The sequence below is a fragment of the Rattus norvegicus genome, chromosome 5, assembly GCF_021556685.1.
Source record: "Rattus norvegicus strain SHRSP/BbbUtx chromosome 5, alternate assembly SHRSP_T2T, whole genome shotgun sequence".
Taxonomy (NCBI): domain Eukaryota; kingdom Metazoa; phylum Chordata; class Mammalia; order Rodentia; family Muridae; genus Rattus; species Rattus norvegicus.
In genome coordinates, this window is record NC_141538.1 from 82289100 (window position 1) to 82307224 (window position 18125).

Consider the following 18125-nt stretch of genomic DNA (forward strand, 5'->3'; position numbering starts at 1 on the left):
GTGGATGGATGGGCCCTGAGATGCTATCAGTTGGGATTATAAGGAGCTGGTGGCTTAATCTGAAGAAACAGCTTAGAGAGTGGGACACTGTGGGGCTGGGGGAGTGACCAGTGCCATGCAAACATGAGGGCTTGAGTTCTATCCTCAGAACCCACTTAGAGGTGTGGTGTGTATGTGTGTGTGTGTGTGTGTGTGTGTGTGTGTGTGTGTGTGTATCCATGCACACACTTGGGAGTTCTTCTTGAGGTTGACCTCTGGTCTCCCCAAGCACATGAGAGTGTGCATAAGCACACACACACACACACACACACACACACACATAAGTGCATGTACACACACACACTTGCATACATATGTGCATACACACACACACACACACACACACAGAGTCACATAAAATTGAGACACTGTGGAATTCAGAATGTCCTAGAGATCCAGCTGTCCTGGAGACAGGTCTTGTCACCTGGCATCTGGCAGCAGGAAGAAAGCCCCCCAGAAGGAACTTGTGAAGTGTTCTAGGGTGCCCAGGAAGGACATACTGTCACTATCTTGCACTTTGCAGGCTGAGCTTGTCTGTTTACAGAAGGAACAGTTCAGGCAGACCCTGTGAATCACCCTAACACATGTGAAAGGGGAAAGTTGTCCCTTCCAGCAACCACGAGGCAAGTGGGGCTCCTCAGAAAGTGCCACTGGACCTTTCTCAAGAAAGACAAGTGAAGATTCTCCAGCTACTATCTTGGAAGACAATGGAAACTTTTTTCTGGCTCTCCTCTGACTGGCTCCTGTGGTCCTTGGGTTATCAGTGTCCAGGGCATCCTATGAAGGAAGAAGCCAGCAGAGATAACATCACCATCCATGATAGCAGGAGACCAGATGCTAATCCAGCTCTCTCTGGGCAAGCACAGGAATGACAGGTCCGTGCTGGAGCCAGGAGCATCAGTTGGTGCATCCACATTTAATCCTACTGTCCCGACCAACACTTGGCTTCCTTTAGGGTAAACTAATTTTATCCTCACTTCACAGAAGAAATTGAACCTCAAAGAGGTTAGTACTTCACCCAGGCTCCCAGATCTGGTAAGCTGGACACATGGAGTCTGAGGAAGACCAAAGCCTGAGGAGACTCCAGGGGACCATTCCGATCTGCCTCCCGCAAAGCCCTGACCATTAGACAGTAGTTAGACCACTGCCTTCCACTTCCAGCTCTCCTGCTGGGGCTATGCAAGTCCTGCTTCACTGAGACGTCTGAAGCATTTCTTTTGGAAAATAACATTTTATCTCTATTTTGTGTGCATGTCTGTACACGTCTATGGGTACATACATGCCATGCATGTATGTGGATATCAAGGGACAACATTCAGAAACTGGTTCTCTCTTTCACATATGGGTCCCAGGGATTTAGGAACGGGAGATGTTATTGCCTGCTCAGCCATCTTGCCAATGACCCACTCTGAAGAAAGCCCTAGGGTGGGAACACTTTCTCCTTGGGGGCAAACTTCTTCCTGACATGGTGGGGCTCATGTGCACTGTGCTCAGGGATCCCTCCTTCTGAGGTCCAGGCCTCACTCTGGGGTGCAACTAGACAGCTCTCACAGTGGCCTTTAAGAACATTTTTCCCAGGAGCCATTCCCAACACATTCCTTCGAAGTGAGGACTGCAACCACATTTTTTTGGGGGGGAGTAAAGGCCTGTGAGCCATGCTTGGCACACAGAGGTAGGTGTTAGTCATCATTGATTCTCCTGCACTGTGATTGTCACTTGGCTTCTCCTTTTCCCTTCACGTGGCTGGATGATCCATGAGAGTAGGGCATTGGCTCAGCTTCAGGTCAGTATTTCTTGTATCTGCTAAGTGGAGGGCCTGTCTCTAAATGAGGGCTTGCGATCACAATGAATGGGAGTTCGTAAGCCCTGCAAGACTCATGTAGTCTATCTCTCTTTACACACACACACACACACACACACACACACACACACACACACACACACTATAGGTGTCTTCAGACACACCAGAAGAGGGCATCGAATCCCACTATAGATGGCTGTGAGCCACCATGTGGTTGCTGTGAATTGAACTCAGGACCTCTGGAAGAACAGTCAGTGCTCTTAACCTCTGAGCCATCTCTCCAGCCCAGTATATCTCTGGATTAGAACCCTAGTCTCCAGCCATGGCACTCAGCTGTCTGGAGTTTCAGTGACCACTGTTCTCAATTCCCAGCAAGGACACACCTACTTGCCTACTCTGCCCACCATGTTTGACTGGAAAACTAAGGCAGATGCATCCTGGACACCCAAGGAGAAGGCAGAAATGGAACTGTCCTTTAAAAGGAGACAAATGATCCCTTAAGGGCTGAAACTCCCACAAGAGCTCTGAAATTGAATATGAATTTGGGCACTCGTGTCTGTCATTAGATCAGGGGAGGAATACTTGGAGAGGAACAGCCCACTGATGGTTGGTGGCTAAAGCAGCAAGTTTTCTGACATTAGGGTCACTACTCCCTTGATTTCTATGCTTGGGGTCTGTCTGGGAGTCTGTCTGAGAGTCCGTCACTGCTGGCACTTCACTGTCATCTGTAGGGTGGTGTGATTTGAACCCAGATCTTCATACACTCTAGGCAAGTGCCCATCTGCCAACCTAAACACCTGGCTTTCTCACAGTCTTCCCCTCCCCCACCCCCTTGAGATAGACTTCCTCTGTGTAGCCCCGGTTGTCCTGCAACTAGCTTTGTAGACCACACTGGCCTCAAACTCAAGCGATCCACCTGCCTCTGCCTCCCGAGGGCTGAGATTAAAGGCGTGTGCCACTGCTGTCTGGAGGACAGTCTTATTTTTGTTGATGTGAATTTGTTTATCTGTGTGCCCACGTGTGAAGGTGCCCAGCTGTACATCCCACTTCAGTATCATCCTCTGAAGTGACTTCCTGAAACTTGTGCCATCCTACAGCTGTCTGTGGCTTCTGCCACACACCCAACAATGCCCTGGCTAAAGATGAGGTCCCCAAGGGTCTGGAAGACTTGTTCAGAAATTGTTCTAGCTCTCCAGGTCTCTCCGGATGGGTCATCATTCTAGAGTCTCATGAATGGTCATCAGAGCTCTAGTGAGCGGCTCCTTTCCACTGGACCTCTTCCGACTTCAGTATATTTTAAAAGTCCATAGAAGTTGAAAGAATTGGGTTTCTGGGAAATGCCAAGAGTCTCCCTCAATTCCAAAGTTCTGAGACACTGGCAGCCTTCTTTTGACAGCTTTTTAAACACTTGGGAGCCAATGTTTTGCCCCTAAATTCCAGCAGTCTGTGTTACAGCGTCCGTGGCTTTTAGGATTCTAGAAGAGCCACTGGGTCTGTAGTTCTCAGTAAGGGCCACATGGGTATGAAGTCCCCCAGAGCTTGGGGGGAAGCAGCCATCCTGAAAGGGGTGCAGAGGGAAGGGTGAACATAGCTCTGGGCCCCCAAGGGCAGCAGAGGTCAGCAGGCCCCATGTATCTTAGGGGAGGGAGGTCCGGTGTTTTGTTGAGGTGAGATCAGGAGCTGGAACTAGGAACCTGCCTGGCTGAAGAGGATCCTTCAAATGCTAATGAGGCAGCTGGGGACAGGGTCGCCCCTAGATGGTCCCCATCCTTCCTCTCACTCCCAAGGCAGCTGGGAAAGGCTCTCACATCAGTGCCAGGGTCTTTCCTGCCTGAGGCCAAAGACCTCCCAACAAGCAGGGCTATGCATCAGGCAGTGAGATAGGGGATCTGGAGTCCAAGGAGGAGCAGGAATCTGCAGAGCCACTGACACGGTGATGTGAAAATGTCGGAATTGGGGAGGGGACCTTATACTGCCAACTGGGATCCCCTCTCCCTTCAAGTCTCTGCATAAGCATCACCTGTCAAGGCGTTTCTAGAACCCTGCACTGAGAACCACACACCTGCCCAGGCAGAGCTCCTTGGCACTGCGTGTGTTCTGTGAGAGCAACACACACTGCAGGCAGGTTCCATGTTTCTGTTGAGTAGTTTGTGGGAATGTGTGCACATATGTGCACATGCATGTGGAGGCCAGAGGTCAACCTCAGGTATAATTTCTCTGGCACCCTCTGCCTTCTGTTTATGAGACACAGCCTCTCACTGGCCTGGAACTTACTGACTAGGCTAGACTGACTGACTAGAGAGCACTGGAGAGCCTCCTGTTCTGTCTCTTCAGTCCTGGGCTTATAAGCATATGCCACTGCACCTGTGTTTTTATTTAGTTATTACACCGTGTATGTGAGTGAGTGAGTGAGTGAGTGAGTGAGTGAGTGAGTGGGTGAGTGTGTGTGAGCGTGTGTGTGTCAGTGAGTGTGTGACTCTGTGTGTGTATGTTTGAGTGTGTGAGTGTGTGTGACTCTGTGTGTGTGTGTGTGAGTGTGTGTGAGAGTGTGTGTGTGTGTGTGTTTTCAGTCTTCTGGAGGAGCTGTGTTACTCAACTGAAGATCAGAAGACATTTGAAGATAGTTCTCTTTCCACATGTAGCTCCTAGGGATTGAACTCAGGTTAACAGGTTTGGCAGTCAGTGCCTTTCAATGAGGAGCCATTTAACCAGACTCCCACCTTCATCTGTGTGTGCATACGTGCATGTATGTGTGCATGTGTGCGCGTGCGCTCGCTCTCTAGGGATTGAACACAGGTCTTTATGTTTGCGTAGCAAGCACTTTACCAACAGAGTTATCTCCTCAGTCAGGACTATTCTATCAAACTGTCATGTGACCGTAAGTTCCTTTTGACCAAAAGTTTGGCAAGAGAAGCAGCCTCTTGTCACATTTTTTTTCTAAATTCATGGATTTCTTCTCCCTAAATGTCATGTAAAAGAACTATTGGGACAGAAGGTAACCTGGGCTCAGAGCAGCCGAGCTGCCCAGGACTGCTTGTGAAGAAGTGACAGAAACCTGAGTGGCTAAGCCTGCTCTGCCTACCTGTACCTGGTCATCACCATGTCTCTGGAGTCTCCTTCAACCTTAACCTTCTCAGGAAATCCTGACCTCTGCTGAATACCCCTAATGTCCACTCCCGAGTCACGCTTCTCAACATCCACTTCCTGGGGGCTGCAGCCTGAGCTGAAGTAGTTAGTCCCAGCTTCTGGAATCTTCCCTACACAGACTTGGGAGTCACAGGGAAATGTAGAAAGGCCTAAGACATACGACACATTCAGAGGGGTCTCCATACACCCTAGTTTTATCTTTTTGTCCTTATTTCCTGAAGGGAATATGCTTTGAGCTTCCTTTTAGAATGTTGGATGAGAGAATCCTAAATCTTTCTCCACTTGGTCTTGAACCAGGAAGAATGGTGGAAAAACCAGTCCTGGTATCCACAGTGGAGACAGGAGGTCTCCAGGCCAACATCCCTCCAACAGGACCAGACTCTCGGGTGTTACCTGGAGCTCTCTAACCAGCTTCGCTCCCCTAAGACTCCTGCAGGCCTGTGGCTGAGGGCTGTCTGCTTGGAGCCCTGACCACTACGAAGGCTCAGATCCCAAAAGAGGCCTGACTGGATGCCAGGCATAAATGCTGCAAGCCAAGAATCTCTGCTAGCATGCTGCTTCTGCCGCTCATGGGGCCAACGTGACCACGTCACACATCTAAGATGGGGACTTCCCAACAGACATTCATGGCTCCTCTAAGCTTTGACACAACCCAAACTCTGGAAGCAGCTAGAGCACCCTGGGGTCTTTTGGCTTCTGCAGCTTTCACCTCAATAACTACTCTCCATGAAAGTGACAGCCACCTAGACGGTCACCCAGAGCACAAGGCTTACTAGGTTAGGACTCATGCCTCTCTTTATTCAGATTTCCCCACCCACTTACAGCATATTGTGAACCCAGCCTCAGGTCTGGGGTCAGGGGCCCTGAACCTCCCTAGGATTCCCCAGCTCTGTCCAGCAACTTTTCTTTCCAGTTCACAGACAGAGAGATGGAGACCCAGTGGGCACAGCCAGTCTGGCAATCTTTAATAAGAAGAGAGGCCTTGGCCAGGGCTCTGTGTGTCCTCGCTGGGCTGTGGTTGTCTCTGGCTGGGGTTCAGGGAGCTGTTGATCTGGTGTGTGAGGGTTTCCAGTCTTGGGGTCTGGTTTGGGATCCCAGATCCTCCTAAAGAACAATGAGACTTAAGGCCTGCACCCCAAGGTTGACTGGCTGACTGAGGCCCAGGATCTTCTGTGAAAGCCTTGACTCAAGTTTTCAGGCTCCAGTAGAGATCAGGACTAGGGGAAAGGACTCTGCCATGGGAGTCCAAGTCTGGGAACTAGAAAGTCCTTAAAAATCATCTCCTGCCCTGATTCAAGATGGGAACCCCATGGCACAAAAAACATCAACTCGTAATTTTCACCTCTTAGCACTTGTGGCATGTTTGAGGGCCCTGCAGGCAGGGGTGGTGCAGAGGGTACCACTTCCTCTCCCATCAGCATCTCTGCCAGGACTCGTGTCTGTGTCCAGTCACTATGGTTCCTAGACAGATGTGGAGGAAGAATGAGCCTACTGGCTCCAGGCCCCCCATTCCCACTTCAATACCCAGGTTTGGCCCACCTCTCTTGTGGGGGCTTGGCAGAGCCTGGGCTTGTTGGAGGTGCCCAGGGTGGGGGCCGCACAGATGGAGATATGTGGCCTGGGGCCTCAGGCTCCAGCACCTGCTGAAAAGACCAAGGCTCATGCTGGGTGACCTCAGGCTTTCGTGTCTGGGTACCATTTCCTCCATGCTGAGCCTAGCCATGCCCCATTGTACAAAATGATAAGGACTGCAGGACAGAGGTGGGTCTCTCATTTCCTCTGTGGGCTACAGGTGGTTCTTGGAATGTCTCCTCCAGGGATTGGGAGTTCCTTGAAGGCAGAGACCAAAACAGAGGCAGGCCCAAAGTTTAGGCTGACTTAGGGAAGCTTCCATAAGGAATGAGCGAACGGATGAGGAAACAAATACAGAAGTGAATGAACTTGTGTGAATGAGACAGTGAATGAACTTCCTAAAAGGAGGTTGGGCTGGAGGCCAGGCACACAGGCATTCCACGCCCTGGGCAGAGAGAGGGACTCAGCGTCTGCCTTTACTCCTGCGCCCCTGTCCAGAGCCCTGGAATCACCAGGACTGCTGAGCCCGGGATCAATGTCTTCAGTACTCTTCCTACCTGTGGTGCATGGCATTCTCTCCATGGGCAGGCCCAGTGGGTCAAGGACACTCGGCACAGAGGACAGAGGTGATAGCAGTAGCAGAGGGGTGGCAGTACCTGAAAGAGCATTTCATTGACTCTATGACACTCTAGCTTGCTCCCACAACCCAGAGTGATCAGTGAGACTCACATGGCAGGAGGCAGCTGGAGTCATCCTGCAGGGGCACACGGTGGCAGAGGTCTGCTGGGGAAGGGAGCAAGCCAAAAGGAGGCGCCTGGGAATAAGAGCAGGGTCTGAGTCTTCAGTCCCCAACCTGGACGCCTCTCTATGAACTCATCCCCTTATCAGCAAGGCAGCCAAGCCAAGACCCCATCTCCCAGAAGAGGGGCTCAGCAGTCAGTGGTCAAATGACTAGCTCAGGGTGACACGTGCAGCCAGGAGGTGGCAGTGCCAGAAGCTGAAGCCAACGAGCAGACGTAAAAGCTTGACTCTCATTTGTTCTGCAAAGTCTCCTCTGCCAGCTTCCCCATCCCAGGCCTTCCCAATGGCTACACTCACCTCTCCAGTTCATGGATCTGCTGGGCCAGGACATGCTGCTCTGCCTGGGCCAGGTCCCGGCTACTCCGAAGCTGTCTCATTTCCTTCCTAATGGAGAGCAGGCAGGTGATGGGAGGTAGGACCAACACCATGAGGAAGCAGAGAGACCGGCATAGGTAAGTCATATCTTAGCCAAAGCAGATGAGCAGGAAAGAGTAGGGAGAGAGTCCCCAGGCTAGCCCAACCTTGCTTTACCTGAGCTTCTCATTCTCCAGCATGAACTCCTGCAGCATCCCATAGAGGTTCCGCTGGGCCCAGGCCACCCGGGCTCCGTGGACTCTCGGTGCTGCAGGCAAGCAGAACAGCGTTGGACTCAAAGCCACCCAGACTCTATCCTCACCCCTTCCTGGCCCTCCCTCGGGAAGATCATACCCTTAGTGTACATTTGATCCAACTGGAGCCGCAGGCAACGATTCTCCTCTTGGAGCTGTAGCAGCTCGGCCTCTACTTGCTGGGGTGGCTTTACTGCAGGGGACTACCAAAGAAGAAGCCCAAGGCCACATTTTATGATTATATAGGCTTCACTTGCCATCTTTACATGCTGGCCCAGGTCACACCTCGTCCTTAATGTGTCATCCTGAAGGGATTCAGTTAGAACTGCACTTGAATCCAAGCCCTATCTCAGTTCTGCCCCAGCCTTGACTTATATTGTGATCCCCAAATTGATCACATATCAGACCCCATATTAGACCTGACCAGCTGGGACTCTGAATAGATTTGGATGATAGCCCACGCAGTCTCCACCCTAGGTCTGCCCAGACTCTAACTGTGACATAGACCCTTGGTTATGACCCTGATATCAGTCATGATATCATTCCCAGAATTCCAACTCTGATCCAATCCTAGATTCCAACCAGGATGGCAACTGGCTCTGGCTGGCTGTTACCTCCCACCTTGGGACCCTGTGGCCGGGTGGTGATCCGCTGAGCTCGGCTTGCGTATCGCAGAGTGCTGAGGGTCTCGGGAAGGCACTGTGCTGAAGGGGATACGCAGGCAACCTAGAGAGAACCGCCCCTGAGTGCTTATATGGAAAAACAAAAACCTTTCCTTAGGGCTCAGACCCTCTACCAGGTTCCCCATCCATCGGATACCATGAGCGTGACCCCACGGCCCCCAAGTGAGTCTGCCAGCAATTTGGTGAGCTTGCTGTCCCGGAAGGGGATGTGGCTCTGCTTCCTCTGTGGGTCCAACAGCAGGGAGATGCAGTGGCCTGGTGGGAAGAGAAAGGCCCAGAGAGATTGCACTGTGTGAGCAAAGTCTCCTAGCTGGGCTGCTGCAGAGCAGGAAGCCCTACCAGGCTGGCGAAGCCCTACCAGGCTGGCGAAACCCTAGCCCCATCCAATGCTTTCATATTGGTGTCTAGCAGCAAACTGGGCTCTCTGAAGGCACAGACATGCTGTCCACTCAATTCCCAATATTCAGCAGAGACTTGAGAGACCTCCAGCAAGGGATGTCAACAGCAGCTGCCACACCATAGGCGGGTGCTGAAGCTCGCTCCCTAGGGACCTAGGACCAGTCATGAAGTTGGATACACAGACCCATTCCCTTCCCTGTACTGTGCCCATCTTCTGGGAATACAAGGGTCATTTGTAATGATGCTGACATTAGAATGTAGACTGGTAACCGTCTACCAGAGGAGAAAAGTCAGCCTCGGACTTGATGCCAGAACTCTAGCCCTCATCTGCAACCCAAGTCCTGTGGTCTCCCTATTGTAACAATGGTTCCACATCAGAGACCCAAACCTCAGACCAGCAGGCCTCCAGGGCTTACCCAGTGCCAATAGGCTGCGGTTAATGCTATTGGCCTCAAGCATCAGCTGCCCTCTGGACCCCGTGGCTGCCACCTTCTCACTGCCTGCAAGGTCCACGAAGCACAGCTTTCCTCCAACAGGGGGCTCCCCAAGGTCCACAGGAGGTACCTGCTGAGACTGGTGAACCGGGGCGTGATGGGAACTTGGATGGGACTGTCTCCATCAAAGTCACAGTGTCTCAAGGTCAAAGGTTTCCTCCCCACACACCCAGAAGTTGCAAGTCGTTTTATAACATGCAAAGGCGGAGTCTTGATGGGGATCCCTGAGCCAGCCCTTCCACGGGCTAGGCACTCACAGTTGGGCGGCTGATGTGGAGTGTGAGCAGGGCATGGCTTCTGCTGGAGGCCTGGTTCAAGGTATGCGAGGAGCTCCGGCGACGGCTGAGACCTGTGGAAGAGGACGCCAGGGGCTGTACCATCTAGGAAGAAAGGGCATCCCCCAAGGAGCAAGAATGCCAGACAGGTATCAGGACAGAAGCAAGAAGGGCTGGCTCAGGGGCTGAAGGACAGCAGCTTTGGTGCTGCCAGGCGCAAGGAGTATGGGAGAAGGGAGCAAAAGAACACCAGAGAAGCACCTCTCCTGTGCGGAAAGACAGAAATGAACACAGATCAGTAGAGAAGTGGAATGCTGGGGCCAGATCCAGTGGCCTAGTGTCCCCAGTGCCTCCGCTAGGAGGGTTCTAAGTAAATGCTCAAATGAGGAACTAAGGCTGGAATCGTGACCTTATAGACAAGCTAGGTTGGGATGTGACCATTTCTCTTAGGCTCTGCAAGGGTGGAAGGTTAAAACCAAGAGGAGTGAGAGGCTCGAACAGGCAGCCCCGAAGGCAAGACAACCAGCGTGTGGCCCACCCTTGCCATGTCTTCGAATTGCTGCTTTGCTGGTCCTTCTCTGCCTCAAGAATCTCCCTTTAAGAGCCAGTTCCAGCAGCCTAGGTCCAGGGAGCTTCAGAGCGGGTTAAGGAATCCTTACCCACAAAGGGCCTACCCATCTGCAATAGTTCCATCAAAGCTTCCAGACTGCCACACTCCACCAACCGAAGCTGTTCCACATAGAAGCCTCGTGCCTTGGACCACCTAACAGGCAGAGGCCGGGGAGACCCCTGACTCAGCAAGTCCTGAACCTGGGAGGGGAGAGAGCAGAAGCAGGCTCATAGCCCTTTGACGATGGTCCCCTGTCTCCTTCTGCTCCTTAGACTGCCATTAGCTTACCTGCTCATTGTAGATCTCCAGGTAGGAGGCTCGGAGGGTGACTGGAGAATCCAGGTGCTGCATGCGATCTAATAGCCAGGTGAAGGTCCTCTGCATAATGCCAGCAAGGCTGGGGGGCACGGGCACCCCTTCTGCCTGGGGGCAAAGACAGCTGGGGCTGCAGCAGGAGCCTAAGCAGCAGCAGCAGCAGCAGCAGCAGCAGCAGCAGCAGCAGCAGCAGCAGCAGCAGCAGCAGCAGCAGCATACGGTACGGGCCAACCTCTTTGCAGAGCACTATATGCTCCACAAATCATGCCACGCATCCCGGCACTATCTTATTGAAATCTCACAGTCCGCAGTTCACCCGCACTATCCAATGGACAAATTAGCTAAAAGCAAGTAAGTGAAGCTGCTCAAATTAGAATACAAATGTCCCAAACTGTGCAAGCCCTTGCCTTTGTTCCTCAGATACCAGGTCTGTGAAACAGTGGGGTGGGGCTGCATTATCCACGCTCCTTCCACCCTGGAGTCTCACCCACAACCTGGCTTCACCAGGTTGCCCACCTGAGGAGGAGGTCCAGTCAGAGTGTAGGTTTTCCCGGAACCAGTCTGGCCAAAAGTGAAGACGGTGCAGGAGAAACTGTGGGCAACAAGGGCGTGGCTGGGCCCGGGCTTCAGGTGTCCAGTCAGTGTAAGAATCCAAGTCCTGCTCAGCCCACGCATCACTCACCCACGCAGCGCCAGCTCGCCCAGGCGCTTCACACCGCAAGCTCTGAACACGTCCTCCTGTGTGCGCGCCCCGTCCAGTACGGCACCGAAGCGGAACGCCACGTCGGGGCCCCCACCCGGAGGGCTCACCTAGAAAGAGGATGGAGTAGGGGTAAGGCACCATGCAGGGCCAGGGACCCTGGACAGGGAGGGCCATTTTCAGGAGAGTGGGGCACTCTGAAGAAAGGGCTGTTGGAGTAAACCGAGCACCTGGGGGTCGTGGATGGGGAACCCTCTGGAATTAGCAAAGCACTGTGTAGGGGTGGGGCATTAGGAAAGGCAGGCACTCTGAATTGAGGGAGTATCTAGGAGGGATGGAACATTCTAGGGTGGGAGAGCACGTCCTGGGGAGGCCGGACCATCTAAAAAGGGATGGACACTCTGTAGGGGAGGAGAGAGGGGTCCAAAGGCAAAGTTGCTCCAGTTGGACCCCGGAGTCACCTCCACAGGTTCTCCACAGGTTGCGGGATTGGAAAGACTTCTCACCTGCAGCGTCCGGGTCCCCGAGCAGTGCAGTGCACTCTGCTCCCCTCTACGCAGCTCCACTGTGCTCATGGGACGCACCCTGGCACCCAAGAGATGCCAGATGGTCTATCCAGATGGTGCTTTTCATCCCTTCCTGGCCCGGGTACCTCCTAGCCAACCCATACTTACCTGAGCACCACTTGAATAGGGGTTTCTGATCCTTCTGGCCCTTGCTCCAGGTTCCGTGCAGGGTCCCTGTGGCCACATGAGAGTTACCATCCCTGCCCTTAGTTGCTGTCCTCTGGGCGAGCTTCAAGGGATCCCTAACCTCAGACAAGTTGTACTTACCCATCGGGAGACCCACGTTCCTCCATGTCTTGTACTGCACACGATTCCTTTCCCTTTCCAATATGCCTCCCAGTCACCACAGCAAGACTGTCCAGACACACCTTACATACATCCCCCTCCTCAGTCTCCCACTGCCAGTCATCCAGAAAGACTGCAGCCTGCCCAGAGCTGGCAAGTTAAAGATTTACCCACCCTACCCGTGAGGTGGGGAAGTTCCATGCCAGGGCATTCTATTTTAGGGGGGTTCTGGAGTTCAAGGATCCCTTGCTTTGGCCAGTCTCCTCTGGAGAAGTATAAAGGATTACCCAGACCATCTTCCTTCATCTCAAAGACATAAATCAGGGATGGGAAGGGCTCAGCTAAGGCCATAGAGCCCGAGAAATATGGAGGCTCTTCTGGCACACACCCTCCCTCTCTCAATAGCTCAGCCTTTCCTTAGCACAGAGCCCAGGAAGTGGAGGACCACAGGAAACCTGGCTGGCTGGTTGGCCTCTGGGTTGAGCTGACATCAGCTTCCCAACATCTGGTTAAACATTGGTGCACCTGCCTCTGCCAAGTCAAGGCTAATCCAAAGCCGGTGTGTTGTTTAACTCCGTTGGCCTGGATCACCAGAGCAGCAACAGCAGCAGAGATTTCTGCAGGACCACCATTTTCCCCTGCCAGTCTCCTGGGTGACCCCAGGCCGGATAAGACCTAAGTAAGCCTGCCTATTGTTGCTGTTGAGTGGGAATAGCCCAAGGGTATGGAGTCCTTGGGGAAGCACAGAGGCTTGTCGCTGGGGGTGCATGGAGTGAGAGGGCAGGTGGGGACCCCCAAGTGAAGCACACAGTTCAGTAAGGTTGGGAAGAGGTGCAAAGATGGGGCCTGGAGAGGTGTGCTGGGTTAGTGAGGGCTGCATCCTATGAACTCACTCCTCAGAGAACCAGGAAGGCACTCAGGGTCACCAACTGAGAACTGACAGGTTGCCATTGTTGAGTTAGCAAGAGGAGAGGAACAGAAGAGACTACAGAAGGCATCATGAGCAATGTCTGTCACAGGGCACTCTAAGTCTGAGACTTCTACTCCGGGTTAACGGTGGAGGTGATGAGAAGGGTCAGACCTTGAATAGAATCATGCAGAGTATTAAGAGGGGTAAGTATAACTGTAAAGACCTACTGTCTTCTTCTCTCTGCCTGTCTGTGTCTCTCTGTCTCTCTGTCTCTATCTCTCTTTCTTCATCTGTCTCTGTCTCTGTCTCTCTCTCTGTGTGTGTGTGTGTGTGTGTGTGTGTGTGTATGCGCGTGCATGCATGCATGCACATGTGCATGGGCATGCCATGCCACAAATGTGGAGGTCAGGGGACAATCAGGTGTCAGTCTTGCCTTCTACTAAGGACAAGAGAAGATCTAACTCTCCTGTCAGAATGCCTAGAATGAACGAAGCCCTAAATTCAGTCCCCAATACCACAAAACTAGGCACCTGCCTGAAGTCCCAATACTCTGGAGGTAGAGGCAGGCATCAGAAATGTAAGGTCATCCTTAGCTATGTAGCAAGTTCAAGGTCAGCCTGGAATCCACAATAACCTATACAATAGTTAATTTTCATCAGAATTGTCCAAAACAAAATTATCTGGGCACTCATGTAAGGGATTCTTTTGAGCTTATTATTTGAAATGAGAAGACACCCCCTCCCAAATATGGGTAATACCTTCTGTTGGCAGCCCAGAGCAAAGGACATGGGAGAAGGAAAGTTTGCTTTTTGCCTGCTTGCTTGCCCTCACTCTGCAGGCACTTTCCTCTATCCTGTGGCTGACTCTGTTGCAGCCACACAGAGGAGAAATAGACAAGTCCATGGTCATAGATGGCACGCACATCGGGGTTTTCTAGAGGAACAGAAATAACGTAAGGGGTGTGTGGCAGAGGCAGGCCAATATCTGACAGTTTAAGACCAGCCTGATCTACACGACAACTTCTAGGCTAGCCAGGGCTACATAATGAGACCCTGACTCCAAAAATAGTTGTTTAAAATTGTATTAAATCATATTAATGTAGTGTTATTTAATATGTATGTTATATTGCTATACATACAATATGGCTTTAAAGTAACTGTTTGGATAAATCATCTGAGCTGGGAAAATGGTTTGGTGAGCAAAGGTACTTAAGGCTAAGACTGAAGATCTAAGTTTGGTCCTTGGGAGCTGTATAGTGGAAGGAGGGATGAGACTCTCACAAGATGCCCTCTGACCACACATGCACTACAGAATACATGCACCCCTGCCCAAAAAACGCACACAGAAGCAAATAAATAAATAAATAAATAAATGCAAAAATAGAAGGCAAACAAGACCAGTGATCCTTGTTTTCATCTCAGGTAGGTGGAAGGACAGCATAATCAGCCAAGAAAAAAAGGAGGACGGAAATTGCACAGCTAAGAGCAGAAACCGATGTACTGCATAGCTGGCACACAGCACAAGTGCCAACAAAGACGTGTACCAGAGACCTGCCCTCCAAAAGACCCAACAAGCAGCTGAAAGAGTCAGATGCAGATATTTGCACCCAACCAATGGACAGAAGCTGCTGACCCCTGTGGTTGAATTAGAGAAAGAAGCTGAGGAGAAGGGTGACCCTGTAGGAGGACCAGCAGTCTCAACTAACCTGGACCCCTGAGATCTCTCAGACATTGAGCCAGCAAACAGGCAGCTACACCAGCTGATGTGAGGCCCCCAGCACAAGTACAGCAGGGGACTCCCTGGTCTGGCGTCAGGCAGAGAAGATGCACCTAACCCTCAAGAGACTGGAAGCCCCAGGGAGTGGGGAGATCTGGTGGGGAGGGAGTGGGGGTGCGGACATGCTCATGGAGACAAAGGGAGGAGGTATAGAATATAGAACAGTCAGAGGGACCAGGAGGGGGATAAAGTCTGGACTGTAAAAAAAAGATTAAATAAAAAAATAATAATGAGAGGACTGGAGAGATGACTGAGCAGTTAAAAGCAGGTCCTTGCTCTCACAGAGGATCAAAGCTCAATTCCTAACACCTGTATCGGGCAGCTCACGACTGCCCATAACTAGCTCTGGTGGATTGAACCCCTCTTCAGGCCTCCAAGGACACACACAATAGAAAATGATGAAAAAGCACATTTTTTTTAGAATCAGCCAATTGGACTCCATTTTAGGTGAGCCCAGTTTTACTACTAACACGGAAAGCACTGCAATGAGGAGGCAGGGGAATGTGTCACTTCCCCCACCAGAAGCTGGAAGAGAAGACGAGGGGCTGGACTCACTTCCTCTTCTGCTTTGGACGCCATCTTGAGAAAAAGGCAAGAGCTGGCTTTTGGATGAGACCATTAACTCACATAAATGCCAAGCTAATTAATACAAAGAAAGATAAGCAAGAGCACAAGAACAAGCAATATCAGAAACAAAAGGGGGACTTAACTGTGAGTATTATAGACATTAAAGAATAAGACACCCCCATAAATGCCTTTATGCTAATAAGCTGAACTTGGCCCTGATCATAAATTTGCAGACAAATCTGTTTAGACACTCACTTAGTAAAATAGTTAGGGGAAATGAGTAGACATCTGTGTCATTGTATATCTGTTAAACGAGGTGGATTTGCAATTGAAAACCTCCCTACAAAGGAAACCTTTCTCCTCCCAATTCTAGGAATACAGGCAAATGCAGCATGTGTGGCTTTTGCATGAGTGCTGGGGGTTTGAATTCAGAACCTCAAACCTGCAGAGAAAGTACTGTTATCCACTGAGCCCCGTCTCCAGCCTCTATCCTCTCCCCATACAATATCCAGTCCTAGATATTTCAATACAGTAATGGAAAATGGATGAACACACATATTGTGTGTTAATGTCATATAAAACATATACCCAGAGGCTAAAATGTCAACCCTTGGAAAATCAGCCTCTTAGAGCCATGCAGACATTCGCACCTGTAATCCCGAGACTCCTGTGACTGAGGCAGGAGAACCAGAGGTCCCCCTGGGTTACATACTAAGATCTATTTTTTAAAGACAAATTTGATGAGAAATGTGCAAAGATGACACAAATATGAAAGGGGAGCCGGTGCTTATGAGTTAGGAGAGCCCACACCCCTGCCGACTGGCATAATGAAGATTCGGGTCCGTTGTGATCAATGCTCCTATGGGGACATAGGAAAAACTGACAAGCTGCGCTGAGGTCATGTGAAAATGCCAAGAACAAGAGTCTTCAATGCAGTGTGAAGAAGAACAAAGCCAGAGAACATATATCCCCAAGTACCATGGCAGGCACAGGCCTCTAATCCCAGCTACCGGAGAGGCCGAGGTGGGAGGATCACAAGTTCAAAATCTGTCTGGGTAACTTAGTGAGCCCCTGCCTCAGCCTGACTCAGGGGTTGTGGATATAGCTCAGTGGCAGAGCCCTGGTTTAACCCGTGAAAGGGCCCAAGTTCCACTCGTATCATAGCAAAATAGAGCAGAATAAAACAGCATGCTGCGGGTAAAGTTACCGTTATTCAGTGTGGTGTCCGTGCAAGGACAGATGAACGGAACAGCAGAGCCCCCAGGGGGTCACCCGTAAGCATGAGCTTCTGATTTATGACAGAGGAACTGATTCATTTCAGCATATCGGGCAGGGTCTGTTGGCTAGACACACGGTAGGGCATCCACGTTACCATCTCCTACACTACCCACATTAGTGTGAGATGCATTAGAGCCAGGTTTACAGGAAAACCTAGATAATCCCTTTTGATATTGGGAGTAGGCAAAGATTCAAGACAGTTCACACACACACACACACACACACACACACACACACACACACACACACACACACCAACAAGTGTTGCCAAGAGCATTCTAGCAGCTTGAGAGTTACATCAGCCACCATTTCCATTCCCCATATTGCCCTTCATTCTCACACCTTCATCAGCGCACCAGCGGTCCCTCATCACTTAGTCACTGCGCCCATCACCGCCATTGATGTCCCCACCAGTGCCATCCTTTGCAGCCTGTGGTTAATCATCCCAGAGAGCTGAAGGTGCAGCCCCTCCCTGACAGCTGCCCCTTGGGTGTGCTGCTAACTGCTCCCTCACAGCTAGGGCTGGCTCTGTGCCCTCCCTCCCCAGTTCCCTGTATTCCCTTCATGGAGGGAGAAGCAGAGGGAAGCTCTAGTGTTCCCGGTGGCGGCAGGCCTCACTAGAGGGCGGCAGAGCACTGTCCCAGCATGGCCTTGGGACTGGCCAGAAAGGCACTTTGTCAGGCCCCTGCACATTCTGGGCACCTCTACCTTAGAGTTACGTCCTGTCTCGAGACCTCTTCGAGAAGCTTCACAGCCTGGGTCTAGGGTAAGAGGAGGAATGGACATTCAGGTTCGTGGTGGCTCTTTGAGGGTGTGACAGAGCAAACTTGAGCAATCCCCTGGTCTCTCACACCACATCCCTGTCCCCTCTAGCTCTAGCACTGCTCTTCTGGAAAGCCCTCACCAGGATTCCCTTGAGTATCTGAGCAAAGTGTAGCCTGAGACCTGATATCACTTGACTACCTCACCTGCTTCCCACCCTGCGCCCCAGCCTCCAGTGTCTCCATGTTGCCACTTTGTCTCGGAGCGCTGTCTCCCACCTGGTGGCCAGGCCTTGCAAGTCCGTGAAGAGCCTCCAGTCCCCCATCAGGCTGGGTTAGAGGCCTTCCCTGGAGTCCCACCGTCCTCTGGTCTCCTCTCTATGTCAGTCTCAAGGACATGGCGGTAGGGTGGGGGTTTGGGAGCACGATGGAGGTCAGGGACACAGCATCTGAGCCGGCATGGGGCCAGAATTAGAGACAGTGGGTGGAGGAAGGGAAGAGGCCAGGAAGGAGGCAAGGAGCCTTGTCTGGAGAGATG

General features: G+C 51.5%; 1 protein-coding gene and 1 long non-coding RNA gene across 9 annotated transcripts; one reads left to right on the plus strand and one right to left on the minus strand.

Annotated features, from left to right (window-relative positions):
• Positions 1 to 5764: 5764 nt before the first annotated feature.
• On the minus strand, positions 5765 to 12571 carry Kif12 (kinesin family member 12). Of its 8 annotated transcripts, none has more exons than XR_015619708.1 (19): positions 12278 to 12571; positions 12119 to 12184; positions 11951 to 12029; positions 11427 to 11554; positions 11261 to 11336; positions 10718 to 10852; positions 10494 to 10629; positions 9802 to 9893; positions 9467 to 9623; positions 8788 to 8906; positions 8583 to 8694; positions 8069 to 8171; positions 7892 to 7982; positions 7658 to 7744; positions 7289 to 7373; positions 7117 to 7215; positions 6527 to 6627; positions 6330 to 6448; positions 5765 to 6091 (listed from the first exon to the last, which is right to left on the minus strand). XR_015619708.1 is itself a non-coding variant. In XM_087548987.1 (19 exons), exons 1-19 carry the CDS (start codon positions 12301 to 12303, stop codon positions 5952 to 5954), a joined length of 1947 nt encoding a protein of 648 aa, XP_087405113.1. In that variant the 5' UTR covers positions 12304 to 12571; the 3' UTR covers positions 5765 to 5951. The 8 variants fall into 8 exon arrangements, 6 of the variants coding, with proteins under 6 accessions (XP_087405113.1, NP_001012102.2, XP_087405116.1 ...); XR_015619707.1 differs by having other exon boundaries at positions 6527 to 6630; XM_087548987.1 differs by having other exon boundaries at positions 6527 to 6630; positions 8590 to 8694.
• LOC148005845 (uncharacterized) lies at positions 12541 to 15216 on the plus strand. Its single transcript, XR_015620252.1, has 3 exons — positions 12541 to 12974; positions 13315 to 13408; positions 14627 to 15216. It is a non-coding gene; the product is annotated as an uncharacterized LOC148005845 (long non-coding RNA).
• Positions 15217 to 18125: the final 2909 nt, after the last annotated feature.